Source organism: Chiloscyllium plagiosum, chromosome 7, assembly GCF_004010195.1.
Source record: "Chiloscyllium plagiosum isolate BGI_BamShark_2017 chromosome 7, ASM401019v2, whole genome shotgun sequence".
NCBI lineage: Eukaryota > Metazoa > Chordata > Chondrichthyes > Orectolobiformes > Hemiscylliidae > Chiloscyllium > Chiloscyllium plagiosum.
The window spans coordinates 38207600-38231535 of NC_057716.1; the positions used below are offsets into that span (position 1 = coordinate 38207600).

At 39.1% G+C, this 23936-nt stretch overlaps 1 protein-coding gene across 1 annotated transcript in view; it reads right to left on the minus strand.

The window, feature by feature from the left end:
- Nucleotides 1-1236: 1236 nt before the first annotated feature.
- Nucleotides 1237-23936, minus strand: part of znf804a (zinc finger protein 804A) — a 352607-nt gene continuing 329907 nt past the window's right edge. Inside the window, exons 3-4 of the mRNA XM_043693450.1 lie at nucleotides 11653-11783; nucleotides 1237-6968 (exon numbers count right to left, since the gene is read on the minus strand). Coding sequence (XP_043549385.1) covers nucleotides 3533-6968; nucleotides 11653-11783 — 3567 coding nt within the window. The 3' untranslated portion in view covers nucleotides 1237-3532. The remainder of the gene's footprint in view (nucleotides 6969-11652; nucleotides 11784-23936) is intronic.

Below are 23936 nucleotides of genomic sequence, written 5' to 3' on the forward strand. Positions count from 1 at the left end.
AATATAGCTGCATAAGGACAGCATTGAGATATTCTACAGATGTGAACTGCACTTATTCCTCTTCAGCTAGCTACACATACTATTTTATGTGACTACCTTGATTATTATTTACCTTTTACACCACTAAATGAGAAGAGGTATTAAGAACATCCAAAATGCATATCAATCTGTGATTAAAGAATTGCAATGCAAAATTAATTAGAGCAAACCAGTAATAGCAATTGGCTTGTTACTGTTTGGTGAGCACAGCAGTTCATCTATAAATATGACTCCTTATTATTTTTGGATGTTAATTTCTAAAATTACCAAAGGCCCAGATTTTGTGGTAGTAATTATGGTGAAACTGATAGTATCCAACATCGATACTCTTCACAAACTGCAATAATTTCTGTTGTCTGTATGTATACTGTTCATTGTGGAAACCTAAACATTGCTGTCAATGATTCTATGCTTTTCCAATTAGTATGCTGTTGAGTTCCATGGATGTGCAATCAATCAAAAATCCCTGAATAGATAAAGAAGTTGCCCCCTTTTTTGTTATGATTCACTCTTGGAATGTTGGTGTCACAGGCCCATTTATTGCCAATCCCTAGTCGCCCTTGAGAAAGTGGTGGTGAACTGCCTTTTTGAACTGCTGCAGTCCACATGTTATAGATAGATTGATAACGCCCTAAGGGAGAAAATTCCAAGATTTTGACCCAGCGACAGTAGGGGAATGGTGACATATTTCCAGTTCAGGATGCTGAGCAGCTTTGAGGGAAACTTGCAGATGGTGGCGTTGTCCTGTACCTATTGTACCTGTCCTTCTAGATGAAAGTGGTCAAAAGGTTGGAAGGTACTCTCAAAGGATCTTTGAATTTCGGCAGTGCACCTTGTAGATAATACAGACTGCTGCTACTGAGCATCCGTGGTGGAGGGAATGGATGTTTATACATAAGATGCCTATAAAACTGCTTGCTTTGTCCTGAACAGTGTCAAGCTTCTTGAGTGTTGTTGGAGCTGTGCTCATCCAGACAAGTGGGGAATATTCAATTACATTCCTGACTTGTACCTTGTAGATATCCTGGTGGATATACTTTGAGGAGTCAGCAAGAGATTTAGTCACTGCAGTATTCCTTGCCTCTGAACTGTTCTTGTAGCCACTGAGTTTGTGTTGAGTCCAGTTGAGTTTCTGGTTGATGGTAACCCCAGGATGTTGATAGTAAGGGATTCAGTGATGGTAACACCATTGAATGTTAAGGGGTTGTCTCTATTGGAGATGGCCATTGCCTGAAATTTGTGTGGTGCAAATGTTACTTGTCATGTGTCATTAATTCGGATTAAAAATTAGATTTATAAAGGTTACAGCTTATTGAATGTAGTGTAACTGGGTTTATAATGGCATACTAAATTCACAATTCTTATTAATAGCATCACTCGCCTTGAAAACTAATTTGATATTTGTTGAATGTAATAGTTTTTCACATTTTCAAAAGTCTGTTTATGTTATTCCAGCTTCAACTCTAATCCCATGTGCATATTCCCATAAAATTTAATTGAAAGTGAAGTATAAAGAAATTTTATTTGTTGTCTGTGGAGATTCTTCAATTTTATTACTCAAGCCACTTCATCTGCATGATGACATCACTGCCAATGTGCCAGATTCAGATTTGGAAAAAGGAAACCACTCCAAAAGGCTTATTAGATCTCTGAGAAAAGCTTTCTTCGAGGTCAGTGATGAGAGTTGTTACTATATCGCTGATCGCAAAATTCAGACTAAGGTCATGTGAATAGATGATGATAGGTATCAGTGCCCAGCTGTGATTCTGATTTCACATATAAGCAGTTTGTGTGTAAAACAAGATTGGGCCAAATATTTTGATGCAAACTTCTGGAAATACAATTCATGATGTTCTTACTGGCTTAGGGAAATGAAAACTGTATTTAGCATAAGAATGAATAAAATTTGCTAAATGATATTGAATACAATTAAATATAAAGGGTTATGATCTTTTGGTTTCTGACCTCATTTATACACAACAATGTATATTACAATTCGCTTGACTGCATCATTCATACTGTGTGGCAGGATAATGGCCAGAATGATCATCTTTTTTTTACATTCTGGTGGTGCAAAGATGGAGTCCTCTCTTAATCATTATAAAGACTGAATTTAAATCATCTTAAATGGCTTGTTTTGATACACAAAATTTATTTTCACTATCAATAATGCTGTAACCTCAGAAACAATGCTCTTATGTATGTGTCCTCATTAGAAAGTGCTCAAGGAAAATCATTTTTCTATTTCATGCCCTGTGACAGCTTAAAGCCTCCCAGGTCAGGTAATGATATAGATAAGATGCAGTGCAGTGCATCATAGTCTTGATGATGTTCATCAACTATCTTACGAAAACAGCCTTTAACCACACTACCAAAACACTGTAATTATCCATACGCTCTTTATTTATGAAGTCTTTGTGCAAGACTACTTAATTAGTAGCAGTTACTGCTGAATTAAAGTAATTTTCTAATTTAGGCAATATTCAATCTATCCAAAATTAAATGGGATCTGTCCAAAATGATTTCAATTTTGATGGAGAAATATCCTGGCATTACTGCTCTTAAGATATGATTGTTACCATTGCTAGTTGCAATTTTATGGAGACACTTGTCAAAGTGCACTAATCTTTCCAGCTAAGTGATACAAACATGTCATATTAACTTAAACCTTCCAAGTTAAAAACAAAGATTCACATCATACCATGTATTGTGCCATTATCCAGTAAAACAGTTACATTGTCAATCTCTTACTTTTAGCTATGTAACAAATTTTCATTTTGTATTCTTTGACATCATTTGGTTATAAAGATAGAGAATATACAATAGTGGAAATAGATGGATAACAATAAGTTATAAGATGTCAAAATAATTGTGGGTTAAATGATGTTTCTAGACAATTTAATACAAATTCTGACAGTTTAGTTCATCATTGATTGCATAAATATCTGTATGTGTGTGTATGCGCATACCAATTTTAAACAGCTATTTTGATCTAGCAGTAACATATATCAGTACAAAATTCAGTGACAAGGTGCATCAGGTATACACACAACATTCACTTCATAAAAAAACATAGCATACAACAAATAATTACAACAAAGTATAAAGAAATTCCATACCTAATATATTTTAAAAGTTTTGTGTGTATTTTGGACCAAATTTATGGATATTTATTTACATTGCTGTAAACACTATCAGCAGTACATCGATATTAATGTTCTGTCAACTTCAAGTATAGTCGCAGGTTCTGCAGCAAGAAGGGAACATTCCAATATAAGATGCAAAAAAAAGGATTTGTGTGACACATTACAAAGGGCATCCTTATTATTCTCTCCACCACTTTGTAAAAAGATTGTAAACACACCCAAAATAGGTAATGCCAATAATATTTTACAGACTTATTGAAAATCCAGGCCTGGATTCCAGGCTATTTAGGTAAACATATTGTTCATTTCATATTTTACGTGTTGCGACCTGTCAGATGCAGGAAAGTTTAGGTGGTAAAATTGGAATGAAGTAAATGGTGGAGTGGAATAGTCGGTGTGTGTAGCGTTAGTAACGGGGGGAACAATGTAGTAGCTGGCAAGGGATGGAGGGCAAAATGACCTGGGAGAAGAGCACAAGCAGGAATAATATGTAGTTGTGGAGCTGCTAGAAAAGTTGGGTGACCTCCTTGATAAAGGCCAGGGGTTAATGAAATATGTGCTAAGTGTGGAGGGAGAGGATGGGCATGTGGAACAGACTGTGATTGTGGTTGCATGAATACTCCTGCAGACACTGCAGCTGCATTGGCAGCGTGATGTTGGAGCACAGTGTGATGAATTGTTGTAATTGATGCAGTCGTCACCGATTGTTGACGAGGGACTGGTTGTTGCATGGGAATTGCTGCAATGGGTGAAGATGTCTTCACTTTGCTGACTAGCTTCTGCTGTTCTATGTGCTGTTGAGCTTGAATCTGCAGTTGCTTGTATTTCTCAATTTCCTCTGGTGTGAATGATATTGTTTGAGAGAGTGGAGAGAAAGTTTTGTGCGTTTGTTCATTACTTTCATTTTGATTGTCAATTGTCCCTGCTGCTCCATTCTGCAGAGCTTGCTGGGTGTTGCAAGGTGGAATATTTGAATTATCTTGAAGCCATGATGCTCCTTTTGCATGTGTCTCAGGTGCAGTTTCATAATGATAGAGAAATACCTCATTTAGAGATGGCTTGATGTCTTTGTTATCGCCATACAAATCTGTCTGTTTCTGATGAATTACATCTCTCTGTGATAGAGTCTTCATAGTTGGTACCTTTTCACTCTGTGCCAACATAGTGCCATCATTTAGGACAAATGAAAGCCTGGGAAGCAAAATATTCTCTGAAGGATCTTTGTGATTAATCCACATTTCTGAAAAACTGTTTTTTGTGTGCTCATCAAATTCATGTCTGTCATGTGTCATTTTAGATGCTTCTGCATCTGTAAAATGGTTGTTTATCTTTGAATGGTAATCTTCAGCAAGTGTTCCTGTTGACAGCTTGAATACTGAACTGCAGCTTTCCTCTGCCTTCTGTACAGCAGGGTGAGAGATATTTATCATATTTGTATCTTGCCTTGGTGTATTTGGTGCAGAATTTTCACAGAGATTTTCTTGATATGATGAATCGCAAGGCTGCAACTCATCAGCTGACAAACATTTACTCTTTTCTCTTACTGATATTTTGCTCTTTACGTTATGCCTGGCTTTACGTTGCTTCTTTTGTCGGTGAGATTGCTCTCTCTGACTATATCTACAATCTGAGTTAGAACTACCCACTTGGCTCAAGTGGTTGCCTGATGAATTTGGGATTTGTTTGTGATCTCCATCTGAAGATGAAGGAAGCCTATTTCTGCTGTGTTTGTGATCGACAATGACAGGCTTGCCATTCAGAGAGTCATACCTTCTCTTCACTGAAAGGTTCTGGCAAGAATGTCTTTCTTCACTTTGTTGATCTGAATACTCATTGTCTGAAAAAGAATTGTAGCCATTGCTTCTTATTCTTTGCTTGCTTGTACAAGACCACGTGGTACATGATGAATGGCAGTCTCTTAAAGAATCCCCAGACAACAAACACAGCTTGTGTTGTTTGCAACCAATTCTTTCACTGCCTGTAAGAAAATCACCATCTTCTCCATATCCCTCACTACCCTCTCTTTTCTCTCTCAATTCTTTATTCGTATTGCATATTCTGTTATTACATTTACTTTGCCAAGTGTCTCTTTTTACATTATTGTAATCAATTATTTTCTGAGTTTTACTCAGTTTTTCTGAGACTGCATTATTTTGATCACATTTTATTTCAAGTTGTTCCAGGTGTACTTCTGAATATTCTTTTTGTTGTTGTTCTTGTCTGTGTTTGCATTCCACCATGTCTGTAGTATTCTCCTGTTTAAACAGCTCATCAGCCCTCTCACTTGCCTCCTGTTTTGACTCCACTGACAGTTTTCTCCTTTTCACTTTTTTAGTGATGCAGTTATGCTCTCTCTCTTTTCTGTTGTTATAACTTTCTTTTTCAGTCTCTTTTTCCCGTTGCTTCCGCTTTAAACGCCTGTAATACTTCTTGTGCTTTTTCCATCTTTTACGTTTGCAATAGGGTGTAATTTCTTTAACTGGTTCCTCCTGGTCAGTTCCATCATAGTAGATGTTTAATCCAACCACTTGTTTGTCACAAATGTTCAGTGTCTTTTCAAAATCATTGACAGCACCTTGTACATTGAGGCTAGAGCCAACTGGTTTCATTTCAGAAAATCCACTTAAAAAATTCCTTTTGGCAGGTCTGCATAATTCTTTTGATGAGGTTTGGGATGTCTTTAAATAATTTGCTTTGGATTTACTCTCCTCCAGATAGCTTTTAGTTCGGGATGACTTAAAGTCAAAATATAGAGGGTTGCAGCAAAAAGATATGGAAGGCTCAGTGTTAGTAAAATTCAACATCTCGGAAGGCCACTGAAGGACAGTTGACTCATCCTTGCTGACAACAGGAAAGAAAGGTTCATCTGGTCTTCTACATACCAGATGATTGTTTTGTGTGTCGGCACTTTCTGTCTCTAAATGTAGAGAGCAACAATTCTCAGTCAAACCATGAAGGAATTCTTCAGTGACATCACCATTTTGTGTTAACTCTTTAACTGTTTTAGATGTTTCATCTTCCACTGGTGAACTTAATACTTCATTACATAACGTATCAACTCCATGTCTGTTCTCATTAGGATCAAAACACACTGAAGTGTCATTTTCTGAAGTTTTTTCGTCCTTAGTTACAACCTTGTAGAGTGTATCTTGTTTATCTACTGACACAGAAGCGCAGAAGGGAAACTTTGGCTTATTCTTACATTGAACGTGAGACACGCAGGAAGTTAAACAGCTTTCTGCTGTACTGTTGTGTTCCTTTGTTATCAAATCCTGCACCCCTTCTTTAATCAAGGACGTTGCATTGGTGCAGAAATTGCTTCCCAGTTGGTGCTTCCTGCTTTCTGGCTTTACTTCAAAATCTGCAAATGTTTCTATGCTGGAATTTGTTTGCGTACTGTAGGTATTCCAGTTGATTTTACGTTTGAGGCTTGTATTCATTTTGTTTGATCCTTCTTCAGTGCTATCACAGAAAACTGCTGCCGATGATTCCAATTTGACAGGAGTTTTCTTGGGAAAGGAAAAGGAGAATCCTATTTTTTGTCCACAGGTTTGTTTTCCCAGTAAACAATGTTCAGCCTTACACATGTCAGATGTATTGCTTACAGAAAGTTTATTCTCTTCTCTATTAATATCTTCTGTGCTGTTTGCCATGCCAGTTTCTGGATCTGCTGATTTACTGTCTGCTCTTCCACCATTCAGGCTGCCAAGCTGCTGATTTGTCCCTGAAGCATTTTTAACAGCAACAGTTGTGGACTTGAACATTGGACCACTCCCTGGGGCACTAAAGCACAACAAACAAGACACTCTGAGCAAAACATAGATATACCATTATTGTCAATTCTACTATCAACAGCAAAGAAAGACATATAAAATGTGTAGGTAGTTGTATTTCTTTTTAGAAGGACAAGGCTGACAATGCTCGAATTTCTGAAATAACTAACAGCATTAGGTTTTGTGCAGGTTACATAGTTAAGCAGAATTCTAGCTGACAGTTTTTATAATCAGCAACCCAACCCAGCAAAATACTGCAGATGCTGGGATTGTCAAGTGGACACACAGAAAGTGTTGGAGAAGCCTGGAGGTCTGGCAGCATCTGTGCAGAGACAGAGATACAGTAAATGTTTTGAGGCTGTTATGACTTTGTTCTGAACCCAACAAAATTAGTTTGGACCTCCTAGTCAAAAAGTATGGCATTAGAAAAGCACAGCTGGTCAGGCAGCATCTGAGGAGCAGGAGAGTCAACATCTCAAACATAAGCTCTTCACCAGGAATGATGGCTGATGAAGAACTTATGCTCAAAACATTGGCTCTCCTGCTCCTCACAATGCTGCCTGATCGGCTGTGCTTTTCCAGCATCACTTTTTGACTCTGATCTCCAGCATCTGCAGTCCTCACTTTCTCTTCCAGACTACTAGTCCAAAAATGTTAACACTATGTCTCGATCTTGGAGAATTATTGTTTTGCAGAATGATAATTCGTTTAAAAATAACACCTTTTATACTAAGCACATTAAGGATATATATGTATGGCATCAGTAGAGAATGGCAAGAAGGTAAATAGTAGAAAATATATTAAAATCTGGGTTAAAGAAAGGAAGTGTACAGGTCAGCTTGGTTTGGTTGAAGAACTGGAAGGTATTGCCAAAATAATTATCTCTACATTGTATAATTTTAACATAGATATATCATTAAATTTCATCAAAGTTTAGAGAATTGAGAAATAACTAATCAAGTTCAGGAAACACCTTCCACAGCAACAGAGAAATGGAATTGTTGAACAGAAATATTACATTTGCTTGGATGGATTCCCCAATTACACTTCTGTGTGAAGTTTCCCTTGGGTCCAAACCAGGATAAAAGTCAAGAATTTCAATTGCCGTTCATGTCCAGTGCAAATTGAGTTTCTACAATCTTTTTGTGCAGGTTTGAAAATGATTGTGATGTCCAGAAAATAACACTACAGATTTAAGTAATCAGCAAAGTAAGTTTTAACTAATTACACATGTTTGCAGACCATTGACCAGGGTCTTCAAATGCAGTTTTTCTTTTTGGCATTAGGAGGCTAGTAAACATTTTTAAAAGTTAGGGGTATTGAAAAATATTACATTTTGCAAACAAATACTGATCAATGTATACCAACTAAATTACCAAAATAGTTTTAAATCACAGAAAACCAGGTTGTAGTCCAACAGGTTTATTTGGAAGCACTAGCTTTTGGAGCGCTGCTCCTTCATCAACCACTTGATGAAGGAGCAGCGTTCCAAAAGCTAGTGCTTCCAAATAAACCTGTTTGACGATAACCTGCTGTTGTGTGATTTTTAACCTTGTACACCCCAGTCCAACATCAGCACCTCCAAATCACAAATACTTTTAGCTTTTAAAGTTATTTTTGTTTTTTCCAATAATCTCAGATGTTTGGCGAGCTACTCTGAGGGGGATTTAAAAAAAGCTTACTTTTGTGAAATAAACATTTTCAGCTGTAATACTAATGTGTAACAGTTTACTGTTAAACATAACGAGGATTTTATTTTACCAATGCAATAAACAGTAATATTCTATAGTGTGACCTGCTGCTGGTTGAATGAAGGTCTTATGTTTGTGATTATGTAAAGAGTTTTGAGTTTAAACCCAAACCACAAATTCACTTCGGAAAACAAGGTCAATTTCAAATGTAATTAGTGTGCATAGCAGAAATTTTACCATAGTATGCAAATGATTAATAAATAGATATTTAAATTAGAATATTTTAGGTTTCAAGAAAACCTTTCGCAAAAGGAATCTTCCCATTTGTTATATATCTAGCTCATAACTAAGGCAGATATTCTTCTGTTGTACAAGTGGCATTGGACTTGGAATATGACCATACCTCGAGCAAACGTTGAGGATTATCCTGACAATAACCACTGATTTATGATCTGCATAGATATATGGCACAGATACAGGCCTAATTAGCTCATGCTGGTGTTTATGCTCTACTCAAGCTTCTGCTTATCAATCCATTTCCAAATTTATCATGGTAAACTTCGATTCCCATCTCACTCATTTTCTAATTTCTTTTTAAATGCAACTATGTTCAACAAGTCTCTGTAATAGTGAGTTCTACATTTCTCACTATTCTTTACACAAAGAAGTTTCTTCTAAATTATCAATTGGATTTAGAGTTAAACAGAATGGAAATGGACCCTTCAATCCAACTCTTCCATGCTGACCAGATGTCCCAAATAAACCTGTTGGACTATAACCTGCTGTTGTGTAATTTTTGCATTTGCCAGCACCCGGCCCATATCCCTCCAAACCCTTCCTACTCCTATACCCATCCAGATGCCTTTTAAATGTTGTAATTGTAACAGCCTCCACCATTTTCTCTGGCAGCTCATTCCATACACATACCACCCTCTTTAGGTCCCTTTTAAGTATTTCCCTCCTCACCTTAAACCTATGCCCTCTAGTTTCAGACTCCCCCAACCAGCTAAAGGATCTTGGCTATTCACACTATCCATGCCTCTCATTTCTTGGTGATTAATGTATATTGATAGTCTTTAGTTATACAAGGAAGAGCTGACCAAAACGTCACCTCTCCTGCTCCTTGGATGCTGCCTGACCTGCTGTGCTTTTCCAGCACCACACTCTCAACTCTAATCTTCAGCTTCTGCAGACCTCACTTTCGTTTTGTTATACATTTGCCCACCAGAGGAAACATTCTCCCTGTATTCAATTCATTAAAGTCTTTCAATTTTTAAGGATCACCCTTCAGCCTCTTTTCAAGAGAAAAGAGACTCTATCTGTCACTCCTTTATTAATAATGTAAATCCACACGTTTCTGATGAGATCTTTGTAAGTTTCTACATCTTCTTCAATGCCTCCAAATCATTTTTAGGACAAAATGGCCACAATTGTAAACATTACTCCAAGTTTAGTCAGACTAAGGTTTAATACAGGTTTTGCATAACTTACCTACTTTTGAATTCCATACCTTTAAATGATATAGCCTAGCGCTTGATTTTTTTTTAATGGACTTGCTAAACTATGCTGCAATGTTTAGTGACTATCCATTGGCACTTCAAAATCTGTTTGTTCCTTCATCTCACCTGGACTTGCCCCATCAAATACAATCACAAGTGACCTCTCTATTAGGTTAGGAATATATACTTACTGGTAAGAGTTAAAGCAAAATCAATACTGTTTGATGATTAGAATTGATACTTCCCTACGTCCCATATGTTTTTCCTTGAGCTCTGCTAGTTCACTTTGATTGCCCTTAAGCTTTGGGAAACACTGTGATCCTATTTTGTATATGTTATTATATATTATCTGGAACCATCAGAGAATTGAACAAGTTTAAATTGTTCAAGAGTTTAAATTTTTCATGAGATTTAAAACAAAAACATTTAAATTTGTCATGAGGTTCCCTTTAAGGAGGTTGCATCCTTCCTCTAAGCCAGAAGGTCTAGATTGAAGTCATATTACAGGGCTTAATGGTCAATTCATAACAAGGCAAAGCAACTTGAGTATCAACCTGTAAATCCTTCTAACAAATTCTTCTTCATTTAGATTTAGATTTAGATTTAGATTACATTAGATTAGATTTAGATTACATTACAGTGTGGAAACAGGCCCTTCGGCCCAACAAGTCCACACCGACCCGCCGAAGCGAAACCCACCCATACCCCTACATTTACCCCTTACCTAACACTACGGGCAATTTAGTATAGCCAATTCACCTGGCCCTGCACATCTTTGGACTGTGGGAGGAAACCGGAGCACCCGGAGGAAACCCACGCAGACACGGGGAGAACGTGCAAACTCCACACAGTTAGTCGCCAGAGGCGGGAATTGAACCCGGGTCTCTGGCGCTGTGAGGCAGCAGTGCTAACCACTGTGCCACCGTGCTTCATTGTCAAGCATTAGAAATAAATTGGGACCTCTTCCATTTGTTACTCATAACTCTGAACTACAACATTGCCATTGTACATCAAACTCTGCCATTGTACATCAAACTCTGCCATTGTACATCAAACTCTGCCATTGTACATCAAACTCCTGAGGAGCTCTGGTAGCTGGATTTCTGGTGTGGATCAGATTTGCGCCATAGGGTTGATCCCAATTCTGGTTGGGATCAATTTGGGGCTTACTGGTTTCTTGCCCTGTCTACAATGCAGTGGATCAGACCTATCATTGGTCTCAAGAAAAAAAGAGGCTCCTTTTTGTGCATCTATGCTAGGAAAGGTGTCATTTCACGTAGATTAAAGTACTTTTGAGCATCAGTTAGCTCAGTTTGCTGGTCGGCAGGTTGGTGATGCCAACACCATGAGCTCAATTCCCAAACCCAACTGAGATTACCAAGAAGGTTCCAGCAAGTCCCGATGTGTGCTTAACCTTGGGTTAAACCATCATCATTCGGCTTTCTCTACTGAGCAAGCCTCATATGGTCTAGTCGGACTATGACACCTTTATTTATTTACTCACCACACAACTTGCTTTCTGAGTTCAGCTAGCTCATGTAAACGTTTGAGAGCCTTCTCCTGTTTCTTTTCATCTTTTCTTGACTTGGAAGCCACATTCCGGGCAAACTCCCTCTGCTTCAGTTCTTTAAGTCTCTGAAAAATAGAACAGTCATAAATTTAAATTAGAAGGCTTCTAACCTTAATCATACTGTATTATGAATCCACTTTCTTTCTGTAATAGCTGTATTTGGCAGATTTAGTGAGGGTGACACAGTGGATCAGTGACTGACCTTCCATCTATTTACAAATCCAACTCAGATTGGTAGGATCTGTCTTCTGGTTACCAATAACTGTATGAAATGAGTCTGAGGAAGTTGGCATTCTATAGGCAGGGCTGAGAACATCAAACCAAGTGAAATGGGTGAAAATACAGATGAGAATCATTGACAGATTTCTAAGAGAAGCTGGTGTAGGAAATAGGAAAGAATGTAGCAGTTTGTTCCTCTATTTTGAAGTTATGATGAGATACTTTACTGGAATTGAAAGAGGGAACTTTAAAGTTCATTTCATTAGATCTGTGATCTACTTGACCTGAGGGTGCTTGATGTTGACTATTTTGTTCATGAGCACTAATATCCTTCACTATGAACATACAAGTTCACAAAAAAAGCGGCACTAATTTCATTGCACGCACCTGTAATGAGTCGATGACTAAGTATTAGTTTGAAAATATTTTGGGGTATTGCATAGTGTTTATGTATTATTTGACAGTGGAATGTTAGCCATGTAAAGACCTCTTATTTTACAGGATTCCAGCCAATGGTTATTAAGCAGTCCTCTGTTGGGTCTTCATAGTATAAGTGGGATGACCTTTCTGAGGCAGAGGAGTTACAGAATGGCAAAAATGCAGGTCTGTGAATCAGTTGGGTTAAATCTACCAGTTCTTGCAAAATAACTGTCATTGCATTAAACACTTTTGGTGTGGCGGGGTGGCACGGTGGCTCAGTGGTTAGCACTGCTGCCTCACAGCACCAGGGACCTGGGTTCGATTCCCATCACAAGCAACTGTCTGTGTGGAGGTTGCACATTCTCCCTGTGTCTGCATGGGTTTCTTCTGGGTGCTCCGGTTTCCTCCCACAGTCCAAAGGTGTGCAGGTCAGGTGAATTAGTCAAGCGAAATTGCCCATAGTGTTAGGTGCTTTAGTCAGGGATAAATATGGGGAACAGGTCTGGGTGGGTTACTCTTCAGAGGGTTGGTGTGGATTAGTTGGGCCGATGGACCTGTTTCCACGCTGTAGGTAATCTAATTGTGTTTTCTTTTTCTTATGGAACAGCAGGGTAGTGGGTGGATATTTTGTGTTACCAGTATTACCTAGCATTACCCCATGTAAAGAAAAAGCTTAAATTTACACTTAACTTGTATATAAACCAAATGCAAGCTAACATTGGAAATTTTTGATATTGGCAATACCAATTAAATTCAGGCTGCAAACTATTTGCCAGAACCCACCAATATAACCAAAACAAAGTAGAAGGTAGGCTTGCAGGTTAGTGATGGGGTGGATTGTTACTGGAAGGGATAGAATGTGTGAATGTCATATTGCATTAAGGAAGCATAAAAGTACGTGGAAATTGGTAATAGAACAAGCAAAAAGGTTTGATATCTTAATGCACAAAGTTTTCAGAATAAGGAAGAAAAACCTGATGGCACAAATTGAGGGAAATGAATAAGATTTCGAGACATTACGGAAACATGGTTACAAGGACCTCAAGACTAAGAACTTCATCTTTAGGGATGTTTGGCCTTTCAGAAAAACTGGAGGAATGGAAAAGATGGTAGGGTAGCACTGTTAATAAGAGATTAGATGAGGACAATTGTGAGAGATGACCTAGGTTCAGATGATGCAGGGTCCATTTGGTTGGAGGTAAAAAACCAGCAAGGGAAAGCAGATATTGGTAAGAGAATTGTACAGACCCCCAAACAGTAATCATTCTGCAGGAAAAGCTATAAATCAACAAATAGTAGGAGCATGTAAAAAGAATTGAGCAATAGTTAATCTTCATGATTTCTAGGTTAATAAAATTGGAAAGCACAGCTACGACAACAAATTCATAGACTGCATAGGGATAGATTTCTCGAGCGATATGCCATGGACCAACCAGGAAACAGGCTATCCTCAATCTGGTATGGATAATAAGGCAGACGTAATAGAATAATATTGGAGTAAAAGATCTGTTAGGAAGTAGTGATCAGTCCCAGAGTGAGAAACTTTGTTTGAAAACAATCATGTTTAACCTCAATAAAGGGAATTTCAACGAAATAAGGGTAGAGTTAGTTAAAGTGAATTAGGCAGATAGATTAGCAGGTAGATAGTAAACAAAATTTTTTTTTGAGGTAATTGATGACTTTCAGCAAAAATACTCACCAGTAAGGAGGAAAGATCCTAACAGAGGGATAAACCCACCATGGCTAACCAAAGAAGTTAAGGAGAATATTTAGTAGACCAAAAAAAAAGAGGAGGCAAAAGTCAGTGATAGGCCCGAAGACTGGGATAAATTCAGAATCCAGAAGAGGAGAATTGTAAAGCTAATAAAGAGAAAAAAAAGAGACTACGAGGGCAGCCTAGTGAGGGAATGTAAAAACCGAGAGTAAGATCTTCTTTAAATATATAAAAAGAAAGACAGAGGTCAAAGAGAACAAAGGCCCCTTAGAAAATGAATCTGGGGAGATAGTTATGGGAGACAAGGAAATAGCAGAGATGTTAAACAAATATTTTGCATCAATCTTTACAGTAGAAGATACTTTAATATCAAATTAATACTAAAGGATATGGGGGAGGAATTAAATGCAATCACCATCACTAGGGAAGTGGGTATTAGACAAACTAATGGGGTTAAAGGTAGATAAGTCCCCTGGCCCTGAAGGCTTGTATCCCAAGATCCTAAAAACTATGGCTACAGAGATAGTAGTTGCATTAATTGTAACTTTCTAAATATCCTCAGATTCTGAAGAAGTACCAAATGATTGGAAAACTGCCAATGTGATGTCCCTAGTCAAAAAGGGAGGGAAGCAAGAAATGGGGAACTATAGGCCTATTAGCCTAGCATCTATTGTTGGAATCAATTATTATTAAGAAAGTAACGGCAGAACTTTTGGAAAATCATGACTAATCGAGCAGAATCAGCATGGCGTCATGAAAGGGCAACCATAGATTTCCTAGACTATTGGAGGAGGCCATTTAGCCCATTGAGTCTGCACTGACCCCCCCTGTGAGGGTTGAAGAGCTCCCACCCCAACCCACCCACTAACCAACCTATCTCCATAACCCCTTATTTCCCATTGGTAACCCACCTAGCCTGCACATCCCTAGACACTATGGGGCAATTTAGCATGGCTAATACACCTAACCTGCACATCTTTGGGCTGTGGGAGGAAGCCAGAGCACACAGCAGAAATCCACAGACATGGGGAGAATGTGTGTAAACTCCACATCAACAGTCACCCAAGGCTGGAATCAAATCCGGGTTCCTGGTGCTGAGAGGTAACAGTATTAACCACTGAGGCACCATGCTGCTTCCATGTCTGACGAATCATGTCTGACTAATTTATGAGAGATTTTTGAGGCAGTCTTAACCAAAGTGGATAGAGGGGATGGGTTGTATTTGGACTTCCAGAAGGCCTTCAATAAGGTACCTCACAAAAAGTTAAGTCATAAGATAATAGCCCACGGGGTTGAAGGTATTATATTAGCATGGATAGAGATTTGGCTCATGGGCAGAAGAGATAAGAGGGTCTTTTTCAGGTTGGTGACCTGTGACCAGTGGAGTTCCACATGGATCAGATCTGGGCCCACAACTGTTTACAATATATATTAATGACTTAGAGGAAAGATGCAAATGTACTATAGCCAAATTTGCAGAGAAAACAAAAATATTTGGAAAGGCAGGTTGAGAGAGGGATATAAGTAGTTTATAGAAAGATATGAATAGAGTAAGTAGGCAAAAAGTTGGGAAATGTGAAGCTGTTCATTTTGGACGGGAGTTCATAAAAAAATTAGTTAAATTGAGAAAAACTGCAGAAAGCTGCAACCCAAAGAGATTTCATGATATTTGTGCGCAAAACACAGAAAGCTTGCACACAAGTGTAGCAAATAATCAGGTAGTTTAATTAAATGTTAGCCCTTATTTAAATGGGTTTGGAGTAGAAGAGTAAGGAAGTCTTACTGCGACTGGACGAGGTGGTGGTGAGACTACATCTGAGGACTGTGTGCAGTTTTGTTCCCTTTATTTAAGAAAATATATTCAAAGTTTATGCGAAGATTTGTAGCTCGGGTGCTTGTTGTTGTGGTTCTGTTCGCCGAGCTGGAAGTTTTTGTTGCAAACGTTTCGTCCCCTGGCTAGGCGACATCATCAGTGCTTGGGAGCCTCCTGCGAAGCGCTTCTTTGATGTTTCCTCCGGTGTTTATAGTGGTCTGTCCCTGCCGCTTCCGGTTGTCAGTTTCAGCTGTCCGCTGTAGTGGTTGGTATATTGGGTCCAGGTCGATGTGTTTGTTGATGGAGTTTGTGGATGAATGCCATGCCTCTAGGAATTCCCTGGCTGTTTTCTGTCTGGCTTGCCCTATGATAGTAGTGTTGTCCCAGTCGAATTCATGTTGCTTGTTGTCTGCGTGTGTGGCTACTAAGGATAGCTGGTCATATCGTTTCGTGGCTAGTTGATGTTCATGTATGCGGATTGTTAGCTGTCTTCCTGTTTGTCCTATATAGTGTTTAGTGCAGTCATAGTGCACACTACTATCATAGGGCAAGCCAGACAGAGAACAGCCAGGGAATTCCTAGAGGCATGGCATTCATCCACAAACTCCATCAACAAACACATCGACCTGGACCCAATATACCAACCACTACAGCGGACAGCTGAAACTGACAACCGGAAGCGGCAGGGACAGACCACTCTTAACACCGGAGGAAACATCAAAGAAGCGCTTCGCAGGAGGCTCCCAAACACTGATGATGTCGCCTAGCCAGGGGACGAAACGTTTGCAACAAAAACTTCCAGCTCGGCGAACAGAACCACAACAAGAAAATATATGATTGCATTGTTGGCAGTGCAGGGAACAATCACTAGAATGATGCCCAGTATGGAGGTATTGTATTCTGAGTAAAGATTACACAGGTTGGGACTCTACTCACTGGAGTTTAGAAGAATGAGAGATAATCTCATTGACACACATAGGATTCTTAAGGAACTTGACAAGGTAAATATTGACAGGATGTTTCCCGTCATGGGAGAGTCCAGGATTAAAGGCACAGTCGTACATTGGCAGCCTTAATTCTGAGACTGAGATGAAGAGGAATTTCATCTCGCAAAGCATTATGTCTTTGGAATTCCGAGCCACAGAGAACTGTGAGGCAGGGTCTTTATGTAGAGTTAAGACTGAGATAGACACATTCTTGATCAGTATGGGAATCAAGAGTTATAGAGATATACGCATGGAAACAGACCCTTCGGTCCAACCCGTGCATGCTGACCAGATATCCCAACCCAATCTAGTCCCAGCTGCCAGTACCCGGCCCATATCCCTCCAAACCCTTCCTATTTGTATACCCATCCAAATGCCTTTTAAATGCTGCAATTGTACCAGATTCCAGCACATCCTCTGGCAACTCATTCCATACACGTACCACCCTCTGTGTGAAAAAGTTGCCCCTTAGGTCTCTTTTATATCTTTTCCCTCTCACCCTAAACCTATGACCTCTATTTCTGGACTCCCCTACCCCAGGGAAAAGACTTTGCCTATTTACCCTATCCATGCCCCTCATAATTTTGTAAACTTCTATAAGATCACTCCTCAGCCTCCGATGCTCCAGAGAAAACAGCCCCAGCCTGTTCAGCCTCTCCCTATAGCTCAAATCCTCCAACCCTGGCAACATCCTTGTAAATCTTGTCTGAACCCTTTCAAGTTTCACAACATCTTTCCAATAGGAAGAAGACCAGAATTGCATGCAATATTCCAACAGTGGTCTAACCAATGTCCTGTACAGCCGCAACATGACCCCCCAACTCCTGTACTCAATACTTTGACTAATAAAGGAAAGCATACCAAACACCTTCTTCACTATTCTATCTACCTGCGACTCCACTTTCAAGGAGTTATGAACCTGCACTCCAAGGTCTCTTTGCTCACCAACACTCCCGAGGCCCTTACCATTAAGTGTATAAGTCCTGCTAAGATTTGCTTTCCCAAAATGCAGCACCTCGCATTTACCTGAATTAAATTCCACCTGCCACTTCTCAGCCCATTGGCCCATCTGGTCAAGATCCTGTTGTAATCTGAGGTAACCCTCTTCGCTGTCCACTACACTCCAATTTTGGTGTCATCTGCAAACTTACTAACTGTACCTCTTATGCTCGCATCCAAATCATTTATATAAATGACAAAAAGTAGAGGACCCAGCACCGATCCTTGTGGCACTCCATTAGTCACAGGCCTCCAGTCTGAAAAACAACCCTCCAATACCACCCTCTGTCTTCTATCTTTAAGCCAGTTCTGTATCCATATGGCTAGTTCTCCCTGTATTCCATGAGATCTAACCTTGTTAATCAGTCTTCCATGGGGAACCTTGTTCAATGCCTTACTGAAGTCCATATAGATCACATCTACTGCTCTGCCCTCATCAATCCTCTTTGTTACTTCCTCAAAAAACTCAATCTAGTTTGTGAGACATGATTTCTCATGCACAAAGCCATGTTGATGATCCATAATTAGTCCTTGCCTTTCCAAATACATGTACATCCTGTCCCTCAGGATTCCCTCCAACAACATGCCCATCACCCATGTCAGGTTCAGTGGTCTATAGGTCCCAGGCTTGTCTTTATTGCCCTTGTTAAACAGTGGCACCACGTTAGCCAACCTCCATTCTTCCAGCATCTCACCTGTGACTATCGATCATACAAATATCTCAGCAAGAGGCCCAGCAATCACTTCTCTAGCTTCCACAGAGTTCTCGGGTACATCTAATCAGGTCCTGGAGATTTATCCACATTTACCCGTTTCAAGACATCCAGCACTTCCTCCTCTGTAATATGGATATTTTGCAAGATGTCACCATCTATTTCCCTATAGTCTATACCTTCCATATGGGAAAAAGGCCAGAAAGTAGAAGTGAGGACTGTCAAATCAGCCATAACCCTATTGAACTGTGGAGGGGTATTCCTGTTCCTATTTCTCATGATCTTCTGATCTTATTAACATTTGCTGGTTAGTTTATGTGTAAAGGAGAATAACTGAATGCATGGAGGTGAACTTGCCAAGAGATGATTACTTACTTAGATAATTCTAAGTATCTTTGAAAATAAAGAAAGCAAGAATTTTAATCTTTTTCAGCTAAAAAAAATCTTTGTGTGGTGTTTCTATTTTATGTCTGAAGTAAATTCAAATATAACTCTTCTCTAAAGTTCAGTGAAAGTAGTCAAACCCTACAATTAAAAAAAACACACTTGGGGGGAAAACGATTCTGAAGCATTAGTGATGAAATTTCTAATTATAAGACTTCTCATTATGGTGGAAAACAAAACTGAAATTCCATTTAGCCCCTGTTCTCAGCAGCTGGCAGAGTTAACCTGGAAGGTTGTCTAAGTGGTAATAAGAAAACATTGGCACCGAGTGAACAAATTCATGTTAATTCCTAATTTACATATTCTCATCAGTAGTTCTGGTCAGTATTAAATGCTTAATTATATCCAATACATTACTCATGCCTTTCTCCATTTAATTACTACAACTTCCTCTGTTTGTCCTCAAGCCAGCATCCAAGTATTCAAACAACCTGCACTATGAAAGAAACAAGGGATAATATTGGGCTGACAACTGCCTTATATTGTGGTGGTAAGATCAATTTTTTTTGTAGAAAATGCATGGGCTTTACAACTGAAAGCTTCCCTATGTAATTTCCCAGAAGTTTGAATTTAAGTGCCCAGTGATTCCATTGGAAACAGGCATGTGCTGACTACCTACATGCATACAAATGTATATACCCATATGCACTGCTTTCTGGACCCCTATAAAAGGGTACTCTGGTAGAGTTTTTTTCCTGATAGTGGTAAAAATGGACAAACAATCTTCTATTATGTGATTTTTAATACTTGGACCTGTCATAGACTACATTGGTTTTAAAGGTTTCATTTTTTAATAGCCAGAGAGTCATTTCTGAAGTGTAGATGGCAGTTGTACATGGGGACTCTACAGAATCTTCATTATAGTAGACTCCATGTGAATTGCCCAAGATATTGATGTCTCAGCTAACCTAGCAGATTTTAGGCTAATATTTACTCACTACAATCGAGCCAATGGTGTAACATGAGTCTGTCTTTTGGAGAAAAGATCAGACTGTGAGAATGACAGAACAATGGTGTGTCTAACTGCCAGGCTTGAAAGGATAGACAACTCCAGCAGAATGCCACTACCAAACACATCTTCCCCTCACTTGCCCTGTCTGAATTTCGTAGGGATCATTCCCTTCAGGACATCCTAGTCCATTCCACAACCACCAACACCACTCCCCTCCCCACAGCACATTTGCATGTAACCGCAGAAGTTGCGACACCTGCCCCTTCACCTCGTCCCTACTCACCATACAAGGGCCTAAGCAGTCTTTCCAGGTGAAGCAGCATTTCACCTATACCTCCTCCAGTCTTGTGTATTGTATTCGTTGCACCCAATGTGGCCTACTCTACATTGGAGAAACCACAGAGAGATTGGTAGACCGCTTTGCACCTCCAGTCTGTGTGCAAGCATGACCCTGACCTTCCCATAGCCGGTTGTTTTAACACACCGTCCTGCTCGCTTGCCCACGTGTACATCCTCAGCATGCTGCTGTGTTCCAGTGAATCACAGTGCAAACTGGGGAACAAAATCTCATCTTCAGATGAAGTACTTTACAGCCTTCTGGACTTAATATTGATTTCAACACCTCCAAATTGTGAACCAACTCCCACTCCTTTCCTTTCTTTTAACTTGTTACATCCTGTTATCGTGTCCTCTCTCCCCTCCTCCATCCAAGTGGGACTGTATGCACTTTCAAGTCTGGCAGGAGACACATTATTGTTCTGCCATTCTCACATTCCAGTCACTTAATCTGAACTATCAACGTCTTTTCTCCACAGGCATCCTACGCCCACTACCCTCACACCCCTGCACTCCAAACTATAGCGAAAATTCTTTACCCTCCACACTTCACCAGCTCTGATCAAGAGTCATCTAGACTTGAAATGTTAGCTTGTTCTCTCTTCATCAAATCTGTGATACCCAGAATTTATTGTTCTCAGTACAGATTCCAGCATGTGCAGTAATTTGCAACTGAATCTGTCTTTATGGTGTAATTGCGATCTGAATCTGGAGTCAGGATTTGGACTACTATTAGAGTGATATTGAGTTAGACTCACTGGAGGAGGCCAAAACCTAATTTGATGCATTCCAGAAGACCAAAATAAATTAAGTCAGTAGACACTTTTGTAAATTGACAGGTATAACAACACTTTCAAAAGTTTGCTGACATTGTTAACTTGACTCCTAACTTGTTGTTGCAAACTTGGGTCACTCATGTAAACATGTCAATGACCTAGTCAAGAATAAATTTCACTAAGGCTGGAGCAAGAAAACTCTTTAATTCAGTTTCCCATTTTAAAAATAATTGACCTCAATCTGTATTATACTTAAAGGGGGTGACACAGTGGCTTAGTGGTTAGCACTGCTGCCTCACAGCAACAGGAATCCAGGTTCAATTCTAGCCTTGGGTGCCTGTCTGTGTAGAGTTTGCACATTCTCCCTGTGTCTGCATGGGTTTCCTTCCACAGTCCAAAAATGTGCAGGTTAGGTGAATTGGCCATGCTAAATTGCCCATAGTGTTAGGTGCATTAGTCAGGGGTAAATATAGGATAAGGGAATTTGTCTGGGTGGGTAACTTGTTGGGCCGAAGGGCCTGTTTCCATACTATAGGGAATCAAATCTATATCTTCAAACAAAAAAAAGTTGACTACAGATTCAAAAAGTAAGTTGTCCATTAATTTTCTGAGTACATAAGAAAAAGAAATCCTGTACCCTTGACATACTGAAAATTTGATCATTACTTCTCACTCACATCTTCCAGTTCTTTAATTTTGCCTCTTAGCTAATATGTAGCTGGAGAGGAAAATGGAAGTAAAGCAATGGATTTGCCACTGGGGTTTACATTTAAACTGGCTGGAATATCCGCAGGGTTTACAAGAGCAAATCTGCTTCAAGCACTCCAGTAATGGAATCCAATGCTGTTTCTAAAAAGAAAATCAATTTCTGTATCAAGATGCCATCAACAGGGAACAAAACACAGATTAATAAACATTAGAGATTAAAAGCTGTATTGATTAGGATTCCATTTGTCTTATTTGCACAATGCATTTGTGTGGCACAGATAACCAATTCTTAATTTTAATAAAATCAATGAACTTGGACAGGATCTACGTTAGGGAAAAAAAGCTAAGATTATCAATGACCAATCTAATTACAGGTAGCACCATGAATGGCAGAAAGAAGTCTCATATGTTAATATTCAATGTCTCTTGTAAAGGAGATTTACATCCTGATCGCAGAGAAACAGATTAATTGAACAAAGTACTTGAAATCCAAGTGCTTTTGTTTCTCTAGCATCTGTTTCAGTCAATAATGGAATCAAGAATGCATAAAGGATACATTTAACTTTGTATGAGACTACAATATTTTAAATTATTGCAAGATATCCCATTCCAACTGAGATCAATTAAGTGTTAAACATATCTAAGTTGTTTAAAGAGTATTTCAACAAGACACAAAATCTTTTTTGGGCTCCACAATTGGTAACTCGATATCACACCTTTGTGCTCAAAATGATGCTATTGATGTCATTTTCCTGTTTTAGGTTTTTTTTTCTGGGTTAAAAGCATTTGCAAATTTTGGGAAGCCTAAAGGAAAATAAAAAAAACCTCTCTTTGATAAACCATGAAGAAGTTATTTTGGACAGAATAGAATTCTCTCTGAGTTGCCAATTTTCCCAAGAACAGCAGCTGAAATTATGGGAGGAAGCTTCCCAGGCCTTGAATGATACCGATAATGACATGTTGGGAGGCAACATATGGAGAAATCAGGCCTTGCAAATTAAATATGCCAAATTTTCACCTAAGGTTATAATGGTGAAACGTGAATCTCACTAGTTTGCATGCATTAACATCTTATTATTATTTAATCTCACCCAGTTATATGTAGCATGCTATTTTGCTAGATGGTGGAGAAAAGCTAGTTGATGATAAATTACAACGTAAAAGTCTCTGGTAACTCCAGCTGGCTGCTTGCTCCTGAGACCACCATCTTGGCCAGTTTTGTCCAATACCTTAGCTTTTGCTTCATGAGCAGCAACCGCCTGCTTTTGCCTCTCCATCGTCCATGGAATTTGGCATCACCATATCATCATAACACATCTGCAACACCTTTATAATATTATTCATCTGCTATGGACCCAGCCAGATCCCCTCAAAACATTTCAAAAAAATAGCTCCGACCCTAACTTTGCTGGTTGTCTGAAAACAAAACAGAATTTATTTACAAGATTATCAAATGAAACATGAACAAAAGAGAACAGAATACAGAATAACTTAACCTATCCAAAATCCCAACAGATCATCCCAATGATGCTGTTCCAAATACTTGTAACAATCCCCATAAACATTCCTTGGCATAAAAGGTAAAATCAAAAACAGGGTCTCACAGGAGAGATGTCAGAGAGAGAGGAGGATCAGCTTGGACCCACTTCTTTGCATCCAGCAGCTTTTCAACTGCCCTGACTGCTTTCAGTGAACAGCCAGACCAAACCAGAGAAAAGCTGAGCTGGGAAACTTGGCCATTCCCCTTTCATTGTACAAGTGTTTTTTTTTTACTTGAAAGCCTTTTTCTGAGGCAGTATCTGTTAGCTATCATCAAACTAGCCCTAAAACCCACCTAATTCCAGACTTGTCTGTATCTTTTATGACCTCCTGAAAAAAAAATGATAACATAACCTTGTTCAAGGAGTTGCATCATCACACATCACATCAATACTGAACTTTAGAACACATTGGCACAGTGAAAGAACATAGGAAGAGGAAAGGTTATGCATATCCTGAAGCCTACCCCACCATTCAACAAGATCATAGTGGATCTGTCCCAGGCCTTAAATTCACTTTCATCATAGCCCTCAACTCTCAATATTTCAATTATTGTTGCTAATCCTCAATCCATGCAAATATATTACCATCAATACTAT